The sequence below is a fragment of the Peromyscus eremicus genome, chromosome 7, assembly GCF_949786415.1.
Source record: "Peromyscus eremicus chromosome 7, PerEre_H2_v1, whole genome shotgun sequence".
Lineage (NCBI taxonomy): Eukaryota > Metazoa > Chordata > Mammalia > Rodentia > Cricetidae > Peromyscus > Peromyscus eremicus.
In genome coordinates this window covers 49,865,787-49,884,856 of record NC_081422.1, presented here as the reverse complement: position 1 = coordinate 49,884,856, position 19,070 = coordinate 49,865,787, and the positions used below count along the sequence as shown (strand labels likewise).

General features: G+C 38.9%; 1 protein-coding gene and 1 pseudogene across 1 annotated transcript in view; both read left to right on the top strand.

Annotated features, from left to right (window-relative positions):
• Etfa (electron transfer flavoprotein subunit alpha) overlaps positions 1-19,070 on the top strand; it is a 61,934-nt gene that overhangs the window by 15,022 nt on the left and 27,842 nt on the right. Inside the window, exons 5-9 of the mRNA XM_059267920.1 lie at positions 4,837-4,936; positions 6,621-6,731; positions 7,327-7,428; positions 9,021-9,089; positions 12,428-12,510. Of these exons, the coding sequence (XP_059123903.1) occupies positions 4,837-4,936; positions 6,621-6,731; positions 7,327-7,428; positions 9,021-9,089; positions 12,428-12,510 (465 nt within the window). The remainder of the gene's footprint in view (positions 1-4,836; positions 4,937-6,620; positions 6,732-7,326; positions 7,429-9,020; positions 9,090-12,427; positions 12,511-19,070) is intronic.
• On the top strand, positions 15,426-15,531 carry LOC131915798 (U5 spliceosomal RNA; annotated as a pseudogene).

Below are 19,070 nucleotides of genomic sequence, written 5' to 3'. Positions count from 1 at the left end.
CTAGTTCCCTTTTCTTTTATTCTTTTTGTTTTCATTTAAAAAAATGTTTATACATGTTTTGCTTGCATGTATGTCTGTGTACACCATGTGGGTGTAGTGTTCATAAAGGCCAGAAGAGGGTATCAGATTCCCTAGGACTGGAGTTACAGGCACTTGTGAGGGTTTGAATAAGAATGACCCCTATAGATTCATATATTGGTCCTCAGTTGGTGGAACTGTTTGGGAAGGATTAGGAAGTGTGGCTCTGATGAAGGAGGTGTGTCACTGGGGGTGAGCTTTGAGGATTTAGAAAATCTACACCATTCCCAGTTAGTGTTCTCTGCCGTGTGCTCTCAGTTTCTGCCCCAGCACCTTGCTGGCCAGCCTGTTGCCATGATAGTCATCGACTCCAACCTTTTGGAACCATGAATCTCAAATCAAATGCTTTTTTAAATAAGTTGCCTTGGTCATGGTGTTTTGTCATGGCAATAGAAAAGTAACCAAGGCAATTGTGAAGTGCCATGTGAGTGCTGGGGATTGAATCTGGGCCCTCTGGAAGAGCAGCCAGTGCTTACCTACAATTTCAGTTACCTAGGAGGTGGAAACAGTAGGATTGCAAGTTTAGTACTTACCTGGGAAACTTAGCAAGACTTTGTCTCAAAAATAAAAAGTGAAAGAGAGGGCTAGGGAGATGGCTCAGCAGGTAAGAGCACTTGCTTTGCAAGAATGAGGGCCTGAGTTCAAGTCCCCAGCACCTGTATAAGGGCATGGCTGCATGTGCCTGTAACTCCAACACTGGAAGCTGGTTACAGGAGGTACTGTGAGCTCGCTGCATACTCAGCCTAGCCCGGATAGTCAGTTTCTGGTTAGGGAGAGACCTTGCCTCAACCAGTAAGATGGATGGAAACCTAGAGAGGAAGGTTCTGCTTTGGCCACCTCATGTATGCACACAGATGTGTATGCATTTGAGCACTATGTGCATGTGCCCCCCCCCCCCACACGAGGCTGATTTGTAGATAGAAACCTTGACTACTCACTCACATGTACAAGGCACTAGGTTCAGTCCTCAGTACAGGAATATTAGCTGTACACAAATAAACTCTTAATAGAAATTTAGATATAATATAGTAGTATAAAGAACAAGGATATAAGTCCCTCCTTCATATTTTTAACTTAACTCTTCCTATTTCAGGAGTGTACCTTAGTGATGACTGCTTTATATTGGTCTTTAAATTGTGCATGTATGTACATATTTTTATTGATTTGTGACTAGGAATTTTTGCTTGGTAGTGTCTTGAAAATATTAGCTCACAATGTATCTGTCTCTCCGGTTGCATAACATTCCATATTAGTCAAGGTCAGCAGGTTGTTTTCCGTCACTTGCTGCAAGGAAAACATCCTTGCACATACATCTTTGTATACCTTTGCTGGCATATCTTTAGAATAGTTCTAGAGGTAAAATAGGTGAGTTTAAAGACTGTGTTTTAAACATTTTTGATAGATACTGTTAAATTGCCAACACATGGTATTATAAATTTTAACACCACCCTCCTCTAAATTGAAGGAAGAGTCTTTGTGGACCACCTTGTCTCTGAGAGTATTTTTCTGTTTTGGGTGATTTAATCTTGAGTTCAGTTGGTGAGAGTTCACCTGCGAGACTATGAGCCCAAGAAACAGTGTTTGTTGTGTTTTAGTTTCCAAGTTCCCTGACCTTGATGACTCTATTGTGAAAGATGAGAGCTTGACAGTAAGAGCCACCGAAGAGATGCTGGTGCTGTAACCTACAAATGCATATGAAATGAGGACAAGTCCGTAGGAGGGATTCCATAGGGAGACTCTAAGTAGATCTGGGATAAGCCTCTGTCACTGTGGGAAAAATAACAAAAACTTGAGCAAAATAAGGAAGAATGTATTTTGGTTCATGGTTTCAGTCACTGCAACCTGTCACTTTGGCCCTGTGGTGAGTTAGGAGGTCATAGCTCATGATAGAATTACATGAGAAGACATAATTGCTAACCTCACAGTACCTAGGAAGCAGAGAGAGGGGAAAGGAAGAAGGGAGTGAGCATTTCAGTATCTCCTTTGAGGTTCACTCCCAACTATCTTGCCCTAGGTCTTAATCTCCTAAAGGTTCTGTCATCTAGCAGCTAGCAACCAAGCTTTCAACACATGGCTTTGGGGTGACATCTAAGTTCTGGGGTGACATCTAAGTTCTTGTCAAAATATTCAACCTCCTTCACCATAAGGAAAATGCAAATTATAACCTGAGAATACAGTTAGGTGTGGTGGCGCACGCCTTTAATCCCTGCACTTGGGAGGCAGAAGCAGGTGGATCTTTGTGAGTTTGAGGCCAGCCTGGTCTACAAAGTAAGTACCAAGACAGCTAGGACTATACAGAGAAACCCTGTCTGGGAAAACCACAAAAACAAACAAAACAAAACAAAACAAAAAAACCTTGAGATTCCACTTCCATCTTCATGAGGGTGGCCGTCATCAAGAAAATAAAGGACAGAGAATGCTGGTGAGGATGTAGGGAAAGAGGAGCCTTTATTTACTGCTGGTGGAATTGTAAACTAGTGCAGCCATTATAGAAATCAGATTTCTCAAAGAATTAAAAATAGAACTATCATATGACCCAGCTGTACCACTCCTGGACTTATACCCAAAGAACCCTATATCCTACCACAGAGGTACTTGCACATCTTACTGTTGTATTATTCACAATAGCAAGGAAATAGATGTCCTAGATGTCCATCAACATGTAAATGGATACAGAAAATGTGGTAATATACAGCTGTAAAAAAAAAATTAAAATTTCAGGAAAAGGAAGTTCTTACATTGAGATGACCCAGACTCAGAAAAACAGATACAGCATACTCTCTCTGGCATGCAGTTCCTAGCTTTTAATTTATATATATATCTGCATGCGTATCTATGGGTATAGGTCATGATAGTAGAGAGGGGACCACAAGAGGAAAGATAGGAAGTTGGGGAGGGCTGTAGAACTCATCGGGGTGAAAGTGGAAAGGAGACCCCTGGGGATGGAAGAGTAGTGGAAATGGGGATGCGGGAAGAGTAGGAGAGGAAGATCCACAAAAGAAGAAAGTTAACATTGGTACTGTTTAGTATTTTTAGTAGTCAAGACCAGCATTTTTTATTTGTGGTTGAAAGAAGATTACTGTCTAGTGCAGGTATGACAAAATGAAAATTAGAATCTTTGCTTTCAGAAACTAGCAGTTGTGAAGTCGATTCTGTCAGTACTTGTAGTTACTTTATATGAAGTCACTGAGTAGAAACAGGACAGGAACACAAGAGAAATAGAAGGCACAGCTCCCTACCTTCAGGGTGCTTAGAACCCTAGTTAGGGGTCATACAGCATGTGTGTTAAAAATGATTTTACTACAGAAACCCATGCTAGTCACAGCTAATGCTGTGTGATTATGTGCGCATGTAGGAGAGTACAGAATGAGGGTAATGACAGGTAGTTTGGAAGACTCTTTACAGAACAGAGAGGGTTTGTTGTGTTTTTGTGAAAGCATGGCTGCCAGAAGCTTGTCCAACACCAGTGCCTATAGAAGTCAGCATTTCTGTTGGTGTGATAAAAATCAGTGCTTCACTTTTAAAATTACTTATATCATCTAAGAGAACCTTAGTCCAGAAAACATGGAAATTCAGTCTTCACAAAGTGACTGTCTTCTTTAGAGCCCTAGAGTCGTAGTAGAATTTTAACTACCTGTGGAGGTTCTCTTTCCCCTTGTTATAAAATGTGATAACTGAAACCCACGGAGATTTTGACCTGCTTAAGGATGCAGGCTACTGAGAGCAAAGTTATACATGTATTTACTTTAAATGGTTATGTTGTAGAATATTATTATAAGGTGTGTTACTTTTGTCTATGTTGCATTTGTCTAACTTTGTGAAGCTGTGTTACTGTGCCTGTCTAAAACACCTGATGGTCTAATAAAGAGCTGAATGGCCAATAACAAGGCAGGAGAGAAAAATAGGCAGGGCTGGCAGGCAGAGAATATATATAGTAGGAGAAATCTGGGAGGAGGGATGGGGAACGAGAGAGAAGAGGAGGACTTCAGGGGCCAGCCACCCAACTACAAGCAAGCTACGGAGTACGAGTAAGATTTGCAGAAGTAAGGGAATGGGAAAAGCCCAGAGGCAAAAGGTAGATGGGATAATTTAAAGTTAAGGAAAGCAACCAGCCAAATTAAGGCTGGACATTCATTTAAGAATAAGCCTCCATGTGTGATTTATTTGGGAGCTGGATGGCAGGCCCCCAAAAGAGACAAAAACAAACAACATTGTTATGAGCCTGTGTTAGCAAGAGCATGTGTGCTTGTTTCTGCTGCTCATTTCATGTGTGACACACAGGCTGCTGTGCTTGATTTATTAATGCAACATGAGCTTGACAAAGGTTGAAATGTCTGCTGAAATTTTTTCTTTCATGTCTTATAGTAAATATATAAAATCTTTTCCAGTATTTTACTCTTCTAATTTTTTTCTCTTTCTCTTGTTTAAATTCAAGGATCCATAACTGTCACACTTTGTACTTGATGTTTATTAGGGCAGTAGATCTCATAATTTATCAAATTGAATCAGCTTCTTATTACTGTAAATCTTCTATAACTCTTAACATAGAGTAATGGTGGGCACTTAATTTTAAAGACACCTCAAAAGCTGGGCTTGTTGTCCCATGTCCAAAGACACGTGAAGTATAAAATACATGAATTTGAAATAAAATTTATGCAGCAGATCACTTCCCTTTAAAGGAGTTTAGAAGATAGCCATTGTTAATTGTTATATTAATCAGCTTGCACTCTTGTAGCTCACTACTTCTTTTTGTTTTAGAACCTTTTGCCCAGAGTAGCAGCCAAACTTGATGTTGCCCCAGTTTCTGACATCATTGAGATCAAGTCACCTGATACATTTGTGAGAACTATCTATGCAGGTAAGTTCCAAGGAAGATAAGTAATCAACATGCTACTTTTTTAAAGTAATCAATCTTAAAAATAGATTTGGAAACAAACCATGTGATTAAATGGATCATCTTGAATGTTTATGAGAAATACTTTAGTTCAGAATTGCTACTATACCATGACATGGCATTCCATCTGACTTATCCTGTGCACAGTGCTTTTATACTGGCCTTTGAGTTTATGGAGTGAGATCTTTTCCCCCCCAGTGGTTAGTAGTTAAGTTTGCCACCCAGTGTGTATATATATGTATGTATTTTTAAATTAAGATGTAATTACATCACTTCTCCCCTCCAATCCCTACTGTGTCATTCCTCTTCACTCTCAAATTTACTCTACGTTGTTGTAGGTAGCCGTGATATTGATTATAATATTAAGACAACTCCATATAGTTAAAAGGGAAGTTTATTTTGTGGGGTAATTTACAAGTGAAAGGATAGGTTACAGGGTCTGGGAAAGGTGTAGCGCAGTCAGGCGGTGTTCTCTGGAGAACTCTGCTAGATCTGCCTCTAGTGTCCAGGATCCAGGAACCAAGAGAGCTCCCCCTTCTGGATCTCGGGTCTTTAGGGGTTCTCTCTTGGCTCCGCCTTGTAGGCGTGACAGTTACTGAAGCCTCAAAGGGGGTGGTATTTCCAGGTCAAAGGCTACCCACTACAGTACGTTTTTCTTTATTATTGTTACACACATATGCATAAATATATAAATACAACCTGCTGAGTCTGTTTAGTTTGCTTGTGTGTATATGATTTCTGGACTGGCTACTTTGCATTGGATAGCCAATTGTATTGGATAACCAATTAAAGGGTCCATCCCTGGGAGAGACTAATTAGTTGCCTGTAGTTCTTTCTCCTTGCCACATTAGCATGTCTGTTGCTATTGTCATTGTTCAGTTCTTGTTTAAGTAGCTATATTTTGAAAGTAGTACCTGGAAAGGTAAAATCTTTTAAAAATCGTATCCTCAGTCTTCGCTTTCCAGTTCCATGTGCACTAAACAATTCATTTCAGCATCTCTTTAGTTGATTGATCATTTCTAAACACACTGATCTCTAATGGGGCTGGAGAAGGAGTTAATTTCTTTGTTACTGCCCTTGTTCTAGTTAAAGTTGTATGTTTCAGTGCAACTGGTTGATTTTTAAATCAGACCTATACTCTTGAGTAGTATTCAAGGGGAAACATTTGATCATGATGTCAGTCACTCCTAACGTGATGGCTAGTCTACATGAAATGTCTCTTTTAAATGTCTACTTTTAAAGTTTTGGTTCCTCTGAACTTGTTCTTTGTGTCCTGCCATGCTTTCATATTATCTTCTTTGGCATGTATAGCAGTTACATTTGTAACTGTATTGAGGTAGAGCAGCTCATATTTTTAGATTACTGATTGAGTTGGTTTGGGAGAAAGAAATGGCACTCCTACTCTGGCCACCTGTTTGAGTTTGTTGATTCCAGGCATATCAGTGCCTCTCTTGCTTTAAAAGACATTCAGAGTTGTACAGATGGTCCCTGGTGAAGTTCTTCACTGTTTGCTCCTCTCTTCCTATATTAGCAGAGGTAGGAAACAACTGGTCCATGATTATTTTTTGCCTCATCTTCATACAGTAAATTTTGAGCCTGAGAGGAATACTTTTGCTCTTCCTTCTTCATAATAAAATTTGTGTTTCAGGAAATGCGTTATGTACAGTGAAGTGTGATGAGAAAGTGAAGGTGTTTTCTGTCCGAGGAACTTCTTTTGAGGCTGCAGCAGCAAGTGGAGGTAGTGCTGGTTCAGAAAAGGGTAAGTGTTCAGTTCAGCCTGTTGATAGGTTGGGCTTCATTTCTTCAGTCTGTAGATTATATTAGAATCAGAGACAGCCTCGCATTAATTTCTAGTGCAGAGTAAAAATTCAACTGACTCATATTCCAAGGTTATATAAATAATTATAACTTATGCCTGTTTCACATCCTCTTGGTACAAGGATAATAATCACTTTGGTAGATTGAAAGTAGGAGAGAAGATCAATTAAGATTAATCTGTTACATTTGTGTTAGGACTTTTTTTACTTTCATTATTTGAGTGATTCAGTATAATAACAGAATGTAATAACAGTAAAAATAGGGGTTACATTTTAAGATGTCTGGTATCTTATTTGAACACCAGAGAGAATGGTTATTCTGGTTTTTACAGATGAACTTAGGAGTAATAAATGACTTCCCAAAAGAATCTTGTCCTCTTAAACCTTTATAATTAAAGAAAATGAAATTGGGAACATGAAAATGAGTGAACTTGAATTTCCTAGAATTGGATGTTTGTGTGTTTGTCTTAAAAATAATTATTACCATATTACTTGAAGTCATTCTCATTTTTTAATTTTATTTATCAATGTGTGTAGCACCAAGTTCCTCACCAGTGGGAATATCAGAGTGGCTTGACCAGAAATTGACAAAAAGTGATCGGCCGGAACTAACTGGTGCCAAAGTGGTGGTATCTGGTGGTGAGTGCAATCGTGACTTAAAAGATAACAGAAGCTGTACACTGCAGACTTCATTAAAAAAACAAAATGTTTTATTTAGTTGTTGGTGGTGCTGGTGATGGAACCCAGGGTCTTGCACTGCTGAGCTGAATCTAGTCTGGAGCGTAGGGTTTCTGTTTTGTTTTGATTTTTCTTTCTTTCTTTTTTTAATTGTAGGTTTTTTAAAATTTATTTATTTTTATTTTATGTCCATTAGTGTTTTGCCATGGGTTTCAGGTCCCCTGGGACTGGAATTACAGACAGTTTTGAGCTGCCATATGGGTGCTGGGAATTGAACCTGGGTCCTCTGGAAGAGCAGTCAGTGCTCTTACCACTGAACCATCTCTCCAGCCCCTTAATTTTTCTTTCCAAATGTCAGAAGTTGGTAAGTTGTAAATATTAGTCATATTTTACCAGGAATATGGAATTATGACCATAATACAGGATTTGGGCTTCCTGTCATACATCTGTCGATGACATCTTGGAGCAGGGCACAAATCTCAGTCCACACCTCTGCCATATGGTGTTTTTGTTTTTCAGACTTCTGGATGTTTTTCTTTGGCATTTGATTGGCTTCTGAATTGTGGAAAAAGTAGTTGGAATCTCGAAGTTGTCTATAAATCCCCTGCTTCATTCTACTTCCAAGGGCTTTCAGGATTATACAGGTCTCTGTAGATGACAATTGGGAAGCCCTTCACAGTTAATGTCAGGGCCTGAATGTGGTGTCAGACTTACCTTTTTTTGTTTTTGTTTTTTTGTTTTTTCAAGACAGGGTTTCTCTATGTAGTTTTGGTGCCTGTCCTGGATCTCACTCTATAGACCAGGCTGGCTTCGAACTCACAGAGATCCTCCTGGCTCTGCCTCCCGAATGCTGGGATTAAAGGCTTGCGCCACCACCACCCAGCAGGCTTAACTCTTTTTGTGTATTATGCTCCTTTATAGTTTGTTGACTGACTTTTTAAGAAAATAACGATTGATGTGATTTTAAAATCATTCCAAAATAAACATTAAACAAAATAGTTAATGTTCCCAATGGCCATCTATTGCTCAAGTGGTATTCAGAGGGAACAATTTAATATTTTGCAAAGATGTTTGTCTTGTTTATTGGTTTGTATATTCAGGAAATATTAGTCCATATCTGTTCTATGATGGGCCTGACGCATTTTCATTTCCTGGAGAAATAAAAACAAAAAGTAGAATATGTTTGCTCTTATGGAGTTTGAAATCTAGCAGGAAGTTCCATTCAGTCATGCAGGGACTATTTACCAAGTTCTAGTAAGAGTTTTCTAATACCACAGATAGAGCAGTGACCTAGAGTACTGTGGATCTTGCATCTTGGACTTCAAGTGTTTCTGTTATAGTGGAGAAACAGCAAACATCACCGTGTTCTTTATGTAGTTAATTAACTTCAACGCTGCATGCTTCATAGATGTCAAAAAAGGCTTTGTAGAGGAGGTGGTATGCTTAAAGTGGCAGTGTGTAATATGGGTATTCAGCTGGGCATATAAAATGGCAAACATTTCACAGAGTGCAGCCTGTATATACCTAATTTTATTTTTTCCTTTTTTAATGAGGTCGGGGCTTGAAGAGTGGAGAGAACTTTAAGCTACTGTACGACCTGGCAGATCAACTGCATGCTGCAGGTAAAGGCATCTTCCTTTGTAGCATGATGTTTTCTTTTTACTGGAAATATTTTTCATTATTTCATTTATATATAATCCTCCAAAGCTTCGGGTTATTTTGCTTTCTATGGTTTTTAGTTTTTCTTTCGTTTATTTATTAACTCAGCTTTTTTGTTTAACTTTATTATCATTTATCAATTATACAAAATAACATTTGGTTGTGGCATTTCTATTCATGTGCATAGCATACTTTGGTCATATTTACGCTGATTATTTATTTCTTTTCTGCCTTCTTCTTTTCCTCTTTCTCTTTCCATGTAGTTCCCTTTCTACTTCCATGTCTTTGTTTTTTCAATCTAGATTCTACATGAGAGAAAACATAAGATACTTGCTTTTCTGTGTCTGACTTACTTTGCTTTACATGATTTCCAGTTTTAACCATTATTTCATTCTTTCTGCAATGGTTTTCTTAGTCCTCCAATAAGTGCTGAAACATCTCAGTAAAGGGAGGTATCCTAGTAACTTTTAAAGAGTGTGTGTGGCAGTTTTACATTTGCCAAATCTTGGGAATCTATCTAGTTTTGATTTTTAAAGTACTGAAATGTCAACCTCAGAGCATCCTTCAGACCTCCTACTAGCTGTTCTCCAACCTCCTCACATGCTCTGATTCCTGTATGACTTACATATACACAATACTAAATAAATGTACTTTTCTTGATTCTGAGAAAGAACTGGAAAAAATGATAAATTTAAGAACAAAAACATGAGAGCAGAAATGACTGCATCTTATCAACATAGTAAACTAGAAGGACTGAGGAAAGAATCTCTGAGCTTGAGGATATGCCACAGACATGGTGAACGTCATAGCAATATAGCAAAATGTCTCATAAACAAACACAAGGGGGTGGGGAAAATACTGAGTCAAAAAAGTGTCTGCTGAGGAGTTGAGTTCAGAACCCCTACACCTACTTACAAAGTTGGTGTGTGGTGGACGGATGCACTGGTGAGGTGTGAGCAGGGGAATCCTGAAGACTTGCTAACCAGTTAGCCTAGCCAAATGCTGCACTCCAGGACCAGTGAAGAGACTATTTCTCAAAAAATAAGATGGACCCTGTCTCGAAAAACTAAAAAAAAAAAAAATAATAAAATAAAAAAAATAATAAATAAATAAGATGGAGAGGGGCTGGAGAGATGGCTCAGTGGTTAAGGAGCACTAGCTTCTCTTACAGAGGACTCAAGTTCAGTTCCCAGCACCACATAGCAGATTCACAACCATCTGTAACTCTAGTTCCAGAAGATCCAATGCCCTTTCTGGTGTCTATGGGCACTACGCAGAAGTAGTGTATAGGCATATGGGCAGGCAAAACACCCATACACACAAAACAAAAATAAAAAATAAAGCTAAAAATGACACACACACACAAAATAATGGAGAGCGATAGAGGAAGGTACTCAGAGTGAACCTTTGTCCTTTGTCACACATGTACTTTATGCACACACATACTCTACTCATATCTGGGGACACACAGATTTTTTTTTAAGATTACTTATTTATTTAAAAGAGAGCATCAGATCTCACTACAAATGGTTGTGAGCCATCATGTGGGTGCTGGGAATTGAACTCAGGACCTCTGAAAGAACAGCCAGTGCTCTTAACCTCTGAGCCATCTCTCCAGCCCCCACACAAATATTTTTAAAAGGACAAAACAATTGATAAGATCCAAGAAGAAATAGATGAATCTACAAGTAAAGTTCAATGATTCTATCAGAAATATATAGAACAAAACAGGGAAACTCAGTTGAACTCAGCAGTTAACTGGATTGAATTAACATCTATGGATATCTTTGTTGCCCAACAGCAGATTTTCAAGCTGACAAGAGTATTCACCAAGGAAGACCACATTTGGGACTGTAAACACCTTCATAAATATAAAGGAATAGGGAATCATACAATGTCTGTTCTTAGACCACAGTAAGCTTGAGCTAGATGTCAGCAACTAAACATAACTAGAAAATCCCAGGACACATGGAGGGATTAAATAGCATGTTTCTACGTAACACATGAGTAAAGGAAGACACCCCAAGAGAAGTATTTTGAACTGAATGAAAAAAGTATATGGTACAGTAAAAACAGTGCTTGGATGTGGGGGAGGAAGTAGCTCCCTAGTACTAGGAATTGAGTTGAGGGCCTCTCACATGTTAGGCAGGTGTTCCACCATTGGGCTATATCCAAATGCCCCCACCTTTTATTTATTTGTTTGTTTTTAAATTTCAAATATTTGAGACCGTCTGACTGCCTTGCCCATGCTAGCCTATGATCCTTTTGCCCCAGCCTTCCATGTACCAATAGGTTAAGTTCTTATAGGGAAATTTGTAGTATTAAATATATATCAGAAAAGAAAGGTGATGTAAGTTTAATTATCTGAGCTTCTAAAGAAACCAGAACAAGAAGAATAAATTAATGCAACAGTATACAGAAGAAATATTTGAGTCCCTTTCTTGCCTCTCTCCAGAAGGGGTGGTTCTGCCCCAAGAATAGATCTTGTGAGAGAAAACCAGTTACATTTTATTTATTAATTTGAGATACTTGTTAAACTTCAATCTTGTGTTAAATGTGACTATCTGATCATAATAGGTAATGATATTATACAGCATTTCTTTAAATGTCATGAAGTTAGTATATAAAGGAACATTGTATAATATTTCCTAAGTAGATTATAATGTGGAGTTTATGGATGCTTTTTTGATAAAAGCAAATGTCAGAAGCCAGCCAAATTAAAAAACTGAAATTTTGTGCCTGGGGTGGTGGTGCATGTCTTTAAACCCAGCACTCAGGAAGCAGAGACTGGAGGATCTCTGTGAATTCAAGGTCAGCGTGATCTACATAGTGAATTCCAGGATAGCTAGGACTATATAGAGAGACCCTGTCCCAAGAAGGAGGGTGGTGGTGGTGGTTGAGAGATGGCTCAGCAGTTAAGAGTATTAACTGTTCTTCCAGAGGACCAGAGTTCAATACCCAGCACCCACATGGCAGCTCAAAACTGTCCAGTGCAGTTCTAAGGGATCTGACACCCTCACACAGACACATGTGCACATAAAATGAAATAAATAAATACAATATTTAAAAATAAATTAATTTAAGAAAAGAAAAAAATTTGTAGAAGTTATTTTGAAAAAATGCACTTGTACTTATTGTTTAGAATTCTTAATCAGTTACAGGATTTTTTTTTTCAAAAATGAGTCCTTTATACAGTAATTTCTGACTATACAGTATTAGGATGTTTTTTTGTAGTTGTTGGTGAATATCTCACTAGCTGAATAATAGAGCTTGAAAATAACGACATTTCCTACCCTTTTAGTTGGTGCTTCCCGTGCTGCTGTTGATGCTGGCTTTGTTCCCAATGACATGCAAGTTGGTCAGACAGGAAAAATAGTAGCGCCAGTAAGTATTGCAATAAAATATGCCCTGCAGAATTCTGTAGGGATCAGCACTGTATGTATTTGTTGGACAATAATTTCAGTGATTTATGTCTTACTCAGTGATCCTATACAGCTAGCCATAATGATGGTGAATGTGTCCTCACAAGTCTGGAGTTTTTTTTGGTCTTAATAAAATGCTTAGCAGTTTTTAAATTAGGAATTATTTTGCAAAAAGATTTAAAGCAGTATGAGGTCATAATGCTTGTTATTTTGTATGTGTAGTGTGCTAGAGCTAGTAGGACTCTACATGCTTGACAAGTGCTGTCCCACTGAGCTACATCCCTAACTTATTTTGTTATTGGTTTTGTAAATTTTACATTGATTATATTTATTGTCCATAAAGTCTTTTAAGTATAAAAACAGGACAGTTAGCCTATTGTAGTTAGACTTTTGTCATAGAAGCTACTAATGATTATTGTAGTCTTGTGTGCTCCTGAACACCTAGTTTAGGACTATATTTTTATCTATTTGTATGAATTTCAGGATATTTTGATTCCCACTGCTAGAGTATTCCTTTCTGCCAAGAAGCTGAGACAGAATCCGTCTGTAGTCCAGGCTGGTCAAAAGCTCAGCAGTCTTCTTGCTTTAGCCTCGCAAGTGCTGAGGTTTCAGGAGTAAGCCGCCACCCCCAGCCAGATAGCATATTCTAAACATCTTTGCAAAACTTAAAAGGGAAGTGTAGGAAATATTGAATTGAAAATTGAATCTTTTAAAGCATTTCCTGACCATTCATGTTCCTTAAGTAATATTTTTAAACCAGTTTAAATTTATATTGTATGAGGAAAATATTTTTATGTAACTAAAAAAAAAAATGTTTTTTGTTATTTTAAAACAAGATTCTGCATCATGTTCATTAAACTCTCCTAGTGCCCTGGTCTATAAGATGATGACTTCAAATAGTCATCTCTTTTTAAAATTTTCTCATACAAAATATTTTGATCATGTTTTCCCTCCGCAGCCTCCTCCCAACTCTTTAAGGCTTATCTTTGAAGCTGTTTTTTTGAAATATCTATTTTGTCTTTCTAAAGTTGGGTCATTTATCTTTTTATTGTTTCTTTCTGGAACTTCTTTATATAGTTTGTATACAAATTATTTTTCAGATCTGTACTATGAGTTTTTTTCCCATGCTAGGATTTTCCTAAATTTCTTTTGATGAGCAGAAATCTTTCATTTTTGACAAAGTTCAGTGAAGCAATCTTTCTTCTTTTGGTTAATATATTTTGTGTTACTTAACTTACTTGAAGTCAGAGAAGATCTCGTACTGAGTATAGGCACTAAAACTATTCATAAATTAAGTCAAAGCACTGTGTGACTGACTTGCTTGTCATACCACATTAGTCTGGCTGTGGAAGTAGATTTATTGAGCAGATGAGCTGGAGCCTTCCATGACATTTAATTAGGTGTGGCACACATATATTTTTTGTGGAAATCTTGCGTGTACAGTTTTATGTGAGTAGACACATTCAGGCTTGAATTCATAAAAGATCAACAGCTTCCTAATCAAAACTACTTTGATAAGAAATTCAGTGTATACCCTGAAGTAGCATGCAGAAAGGGGGCATTCATAGTTATTATTAAACAGGAGCAGAGTGCAGGGAGTGCCTGGTGGCATCCTTTCTTATATTGGAAACAAGTTTCATACAACCAGCTTTATTCAGTGTTACTCTTATAGAACTATTGAATTTTGCTCATAAGGAGAGTAAACATTAAATGCTTTGAAGACTTGAACATAACTCATGCAACCCTCAGGGGAATTCTAATGTATTACCTCTCTAGTTGAGCATTGTGTTAGTTCCTTTTCTTGTTGCTGAGACAAAGTACCAGACAAAAGCACCTGAAGGAAGGGAAGTTTCGGTTTACAGTTTAGGGGTACAGTCCATTATGATGAGGAAGACATGACAAGAGCTTAATAAGATCACATTGAATCCAGTCAGGAAACAGAGTGAACACTGGTGCTCAGCTCACTTTCTTCTTTTCATTCTGTTGGGAACCTTGTCCCATGGAATAGTACCCATGTTCAGGGTGGGTTTTCCTACCCTTCTAAGCCTTTCTGGAAGTACCCTCAAAAGCACTCAGAGAGGCATGTTTTTGTCTCAGTGGTGACTTTAAGTTGACGGTGAGGATTGGCCATTACAGGCATACATGTATGTGCATGTATGTGTATATATGTATGTTCACACACACACACACACACACCATAGTTGTTCTTTTCTTTTTAAATTTTTTTTATTTATTTTTTTTATTTTGCAATACAATTCAGTTCTACATATCAGCCATGGATTCCCTTGTTCTCCCCCCTCTGGCCCCCCTCACCTTCCCCCCAGCCCACCCCCCATTCCCACCTCCTCCAGGGCAAAGCCTCCCCCACGGACTGAGATCAACCTGGTAGACTCAGTCCAGGCAGGTCCAGTCCCCTTTTCCCAGGCCAAGCCAAGCAATCCTGCATAGGCCCCAGGTTTCAAACAGCCAACTCATGCAATGAGCACAGGACCCGGTCCCACTGCCTGGATGCCTCCCAAACAGATCAAGCCAATTAACTGTCTCACCCATTCAGAGGGCCTGATCCAGTTGGGGACCCCTCAGCCATTGGTTCATAGTTCATGTGTTTCCATTTGTTTGGCTATTTGTCCCTGTGCTTTATCCAACCTTGGTCTCAACAATTCTCGCTCATATAAACCCTCCTCATTCTCACTAATTGGACTCCCAGAGCTCCACCCGGGGCCTAGCCATGGATCTCTGCATCCAGATCCCTCAGTAGTTGGATGGGGTTTCTAGCACGGCAATTAGGGTGTTTGGCCATCCCATCACCAAAGTAGGTCAGTTCGGGCTGTCTCTCGACCATTGCCAGCAGTCTGTTGTGGGGGTATCTTTGTGGATTTCTGTGGGCCTCTCTACAGATCGTATAAATTTTTCGCCTTTTACTAAAGATTTCCGTGGAGAGGAACAACTCTGTTCTTTTTTTTTAATTAAGAAATTTTCTATTCACTTTACATACCAACCACAGATTCCCCCCCTGTTCTCACCCGCCAGACTTCCCCCCCAACCCACCTTCCATACCCACATTTTACAAGTCAAGGTCTCCCATGGGGAGTCAGTAGAGCCTGGCACACTCAGCTGAGGCAGGTCCGAGCCCCTCCCCCCTGCACCAAGGCTGTGCAAGGTGTCACACTCTAGACACTGGGCTCCAAAAAGCCCTCCCATGTACCAGGGATGGATCTCGATCCCCCTGCCTGGGGACCCCCCCAAACAGTTCAAGCTAAACAACTGTCTCCCGTATCTAGAAGGTCTAGTCTAGTCCTATGGGGGCTCCACAGCTATTAGTCCACAGTTCATGGTTTTCCACAAGTGTGGCTGGTCATCCCTGCATGTTTTCCCTTCATGATCTCGACGTCTCCTGCCCACAGACTCCCTCCTCTCTCTCATAGATTGGTTTCCCGGAGCTCAGCCTGGTGCCTGGCTGTGGATCTCTGCATCTGCTTCCATCAGTCACTGGATGAAGGCTCTATGATGACAGTTAGGGTATTCATTAGTCTGGTCACCAGAGTAGACCAGTTCAGGCACCTTCTCAACCATTGCCAGTAGTCCAAGGTGGGGTCATCCTTGTGGATTCCTGAGAACTTCCCCGGCACCCTGCCTCTTCCTATTCCCATGATGTCTTCATTTATCATGGTATCTCTTTCCTTGCTCTCCCACTCTCTCCCTGTTCCAGCTTGACCCTCCCATTTCCTTATGTTCTCATCCCCCATTCTTTGCCCTCCATTACCCCTCCCGCGACTTCTAAAATCTTTTTTAGAAAACAATCAATTTGTAGTTTGCAAGTATAGAACAAGTGTGTGTGTGTGTGTGTGTGTGTGTGTGTGTGTGTGTGTGTGTGACCATTTGAGAGTAAGTTGCTGAGACAGTGCCCTTCCAGCTTCAAATATGTGCATTTTCCTACATAACCATAATGCAGCCTTTCAAATCAGAACATTAACACTATCATCAGACTATCTAGTCATCAGATTCCATTTGGATTTTGCCTATTACTTCATTAATGTCCTTTATAGCAAATGTCACTAGTTTAGAATCACATATTGCATATACCTGGCATGTCCTTCAGTCCTAATTTTTCAATCTTGCTTTCACATCATGAGGGACTTCAGGATTATAGGGCAACTGTTGTATTACTGACCATCTAGGTATTTTCTTTTAAAGTGTTTATTGAAATCTTTTACTTTTATTAATTGAAGTGCTTGTTTTTATTACTGACTTGTGGAAGTTTATTTTAATAAATTTGGGTAATGAGTTTCTTGTTCACTTTCTCCACTTCTATGGCGTGCCTATTCATTTTTCTAATATGATCTTTAATTGAGGAACTTCTTTGCTATTTCTCATTTGCTGCAAGCGCTCACCATGAATGGAATTTCTATGCAAAGTCTGTGGTTTTCTCTCATGGTTCTCTCTTCTCTGGAACTTTCTCCACACTTTCAGCTGGTGTTGCAGTCATATACCTTCTGTGTATTTTCTTCAACCAGAAAGACTTCAGGTCTTCATCTAAAGGGCCTTTATCCCTGTGGAAAAATGGCAGATACCCCTGGTGAAAGGGGAAAAGTATGCTGAACTCATGTCTGCATGCTTCCCTCCTCTACAGAATTTTGGCTCCTCTAATGCTACCTGTCAGGGTTGATATCCAGCATACGGAAAGAGTTGCTGTCCATATTTGAACCTGGTTTATAGTTGTTTTAGCAGGATGATAAGTCTGATAGAAGCTGTTCCTTTAGAGCCATAAGGAAACCTAAGGCCCAGAATTTGAATGTATTACTTCATATGCTCGCTGACTAGTGTGGCGTTGGTTATTATCACTCTAAATAATATCTTAATTAATGTTAATTAATATTGTATTAGTTTTTTTCAGCCATATCCCACTATTGGCAAGAATTATACTTCTGAACATCCAAAATCTCTCCCCACCTCCACTAATACTAATGCAGCATTCTTTGTTTTTAACACAGCACATTCATTTATTCTTATTTAATGGGGCCATTTTGCCACTTTTGAACATTTCAAGGCTTATTTCTTTTCTCATTTTGTTATTAAAATATCCGGTATTATTTTGACTTGTTGGCATTTTGTAACAACTTTGGAAAGCATCATCAGTTTTTTTCTGATGGTGAGGAGCTGAAAGTTTCCTGCTTCAAGTAACAAAACATATAAAGTCAATTTTGCTATCTGTACAAAAATAATTCTTGGCCATGCTTCCCGCCATGATGATAATGGACTAAACCTCTGAAACTGTAAGCCAGCCCCAATTAAATGTTTTCCTTTATAAGAGTTGCTATGGTTATGATGTCTCTTCACAGCAATAAAACACAACTAAGAAAAAAATAATTGTTTTATTTTTTTATTATTAATTTGAGAAAGTATATAATTCCCAAAATAGACCTTGAATTTAGTTACATGGCTTTTTTGTCATTCACAACAATTTATAGTGTGAAACAGTTCCCAAAGTCCTTATGACCTCACAGTCTTGTAAGATGTAAACCTCCCCTGACCCCAATCAGAAGTCACTAGTTAGTTCACAGCTTACTGTTGTGACAATGACTACTTTTTATTTCTAATTAACTTCTGATTTGGAGTTAATTTCAAATTTAGAAAAATAAAACTAAATTATACAATGTGCATGTGTGTACATACATGCATATATTTTTCTCTAAACTCCTCCCCCCCCCCCCAGACGAGGTTTCTCTGTGTAGCTTTGCGCCTTTCCTGGAACTCACTCTGTAGCCCAGGCTGGCCTCGAACTCACAGAGATCCTCTGCCTCCCGAGTGCTGGGATTAAAGGCCTGCACCACTAGTGCCCGGCTTATCTGAACTGTTTTACATTAAGTAACATTGTGGGTTTTTGCTCCTAAATACCTCAGTGCATAATTGTTTCAGACTGAAATATTCTCATCTGAAATACAGTTATATTTATTTATTTTTCCTGTATTTATTACTTTGTGCACACACGGTCTGTTTGTGTAAGTAGATATCAGGAATCTTCCTCTGTCATTCTCCACCTTATTTTTTAATTAATTTATTTATTTTATGTGTATGGGTGTTTTTCCTATATGTGTATATGTGCACGACATGCATGCCTGGTGCTGCAGAGCCCAGAAGATGGCCTTGGATCTCTTCAGGCGGGAGTTACAGACAGTTGTGAGCAGCCATGTGAATGCCGAGGATGAATCTGGGTCCTCCAGAAGAGCAGCCAGTGCTCTGAACTGCTGTGCTGTCTCTCCAGCTCCAGCTCTAGTACAGTTATATTTTATATCCCAATTTTGTTTGTGTTTTTATTCTAATTGTATTTTAAGTATTTATTTATGCTTTGTCTGCATATAAGTCTACACAACAGAAGAGGACATCAGATCCCATTATGATAGTTGTGAACTGCCATGTGAGTGCTGGGAATTGAACTTTGGAAAAAAGGTCCTCTGGAAGAGCAGCCAGTGCCCATAACTGATGAGCCATCTCTCCAGCCCCCAATTTTCTGTATTTAATATT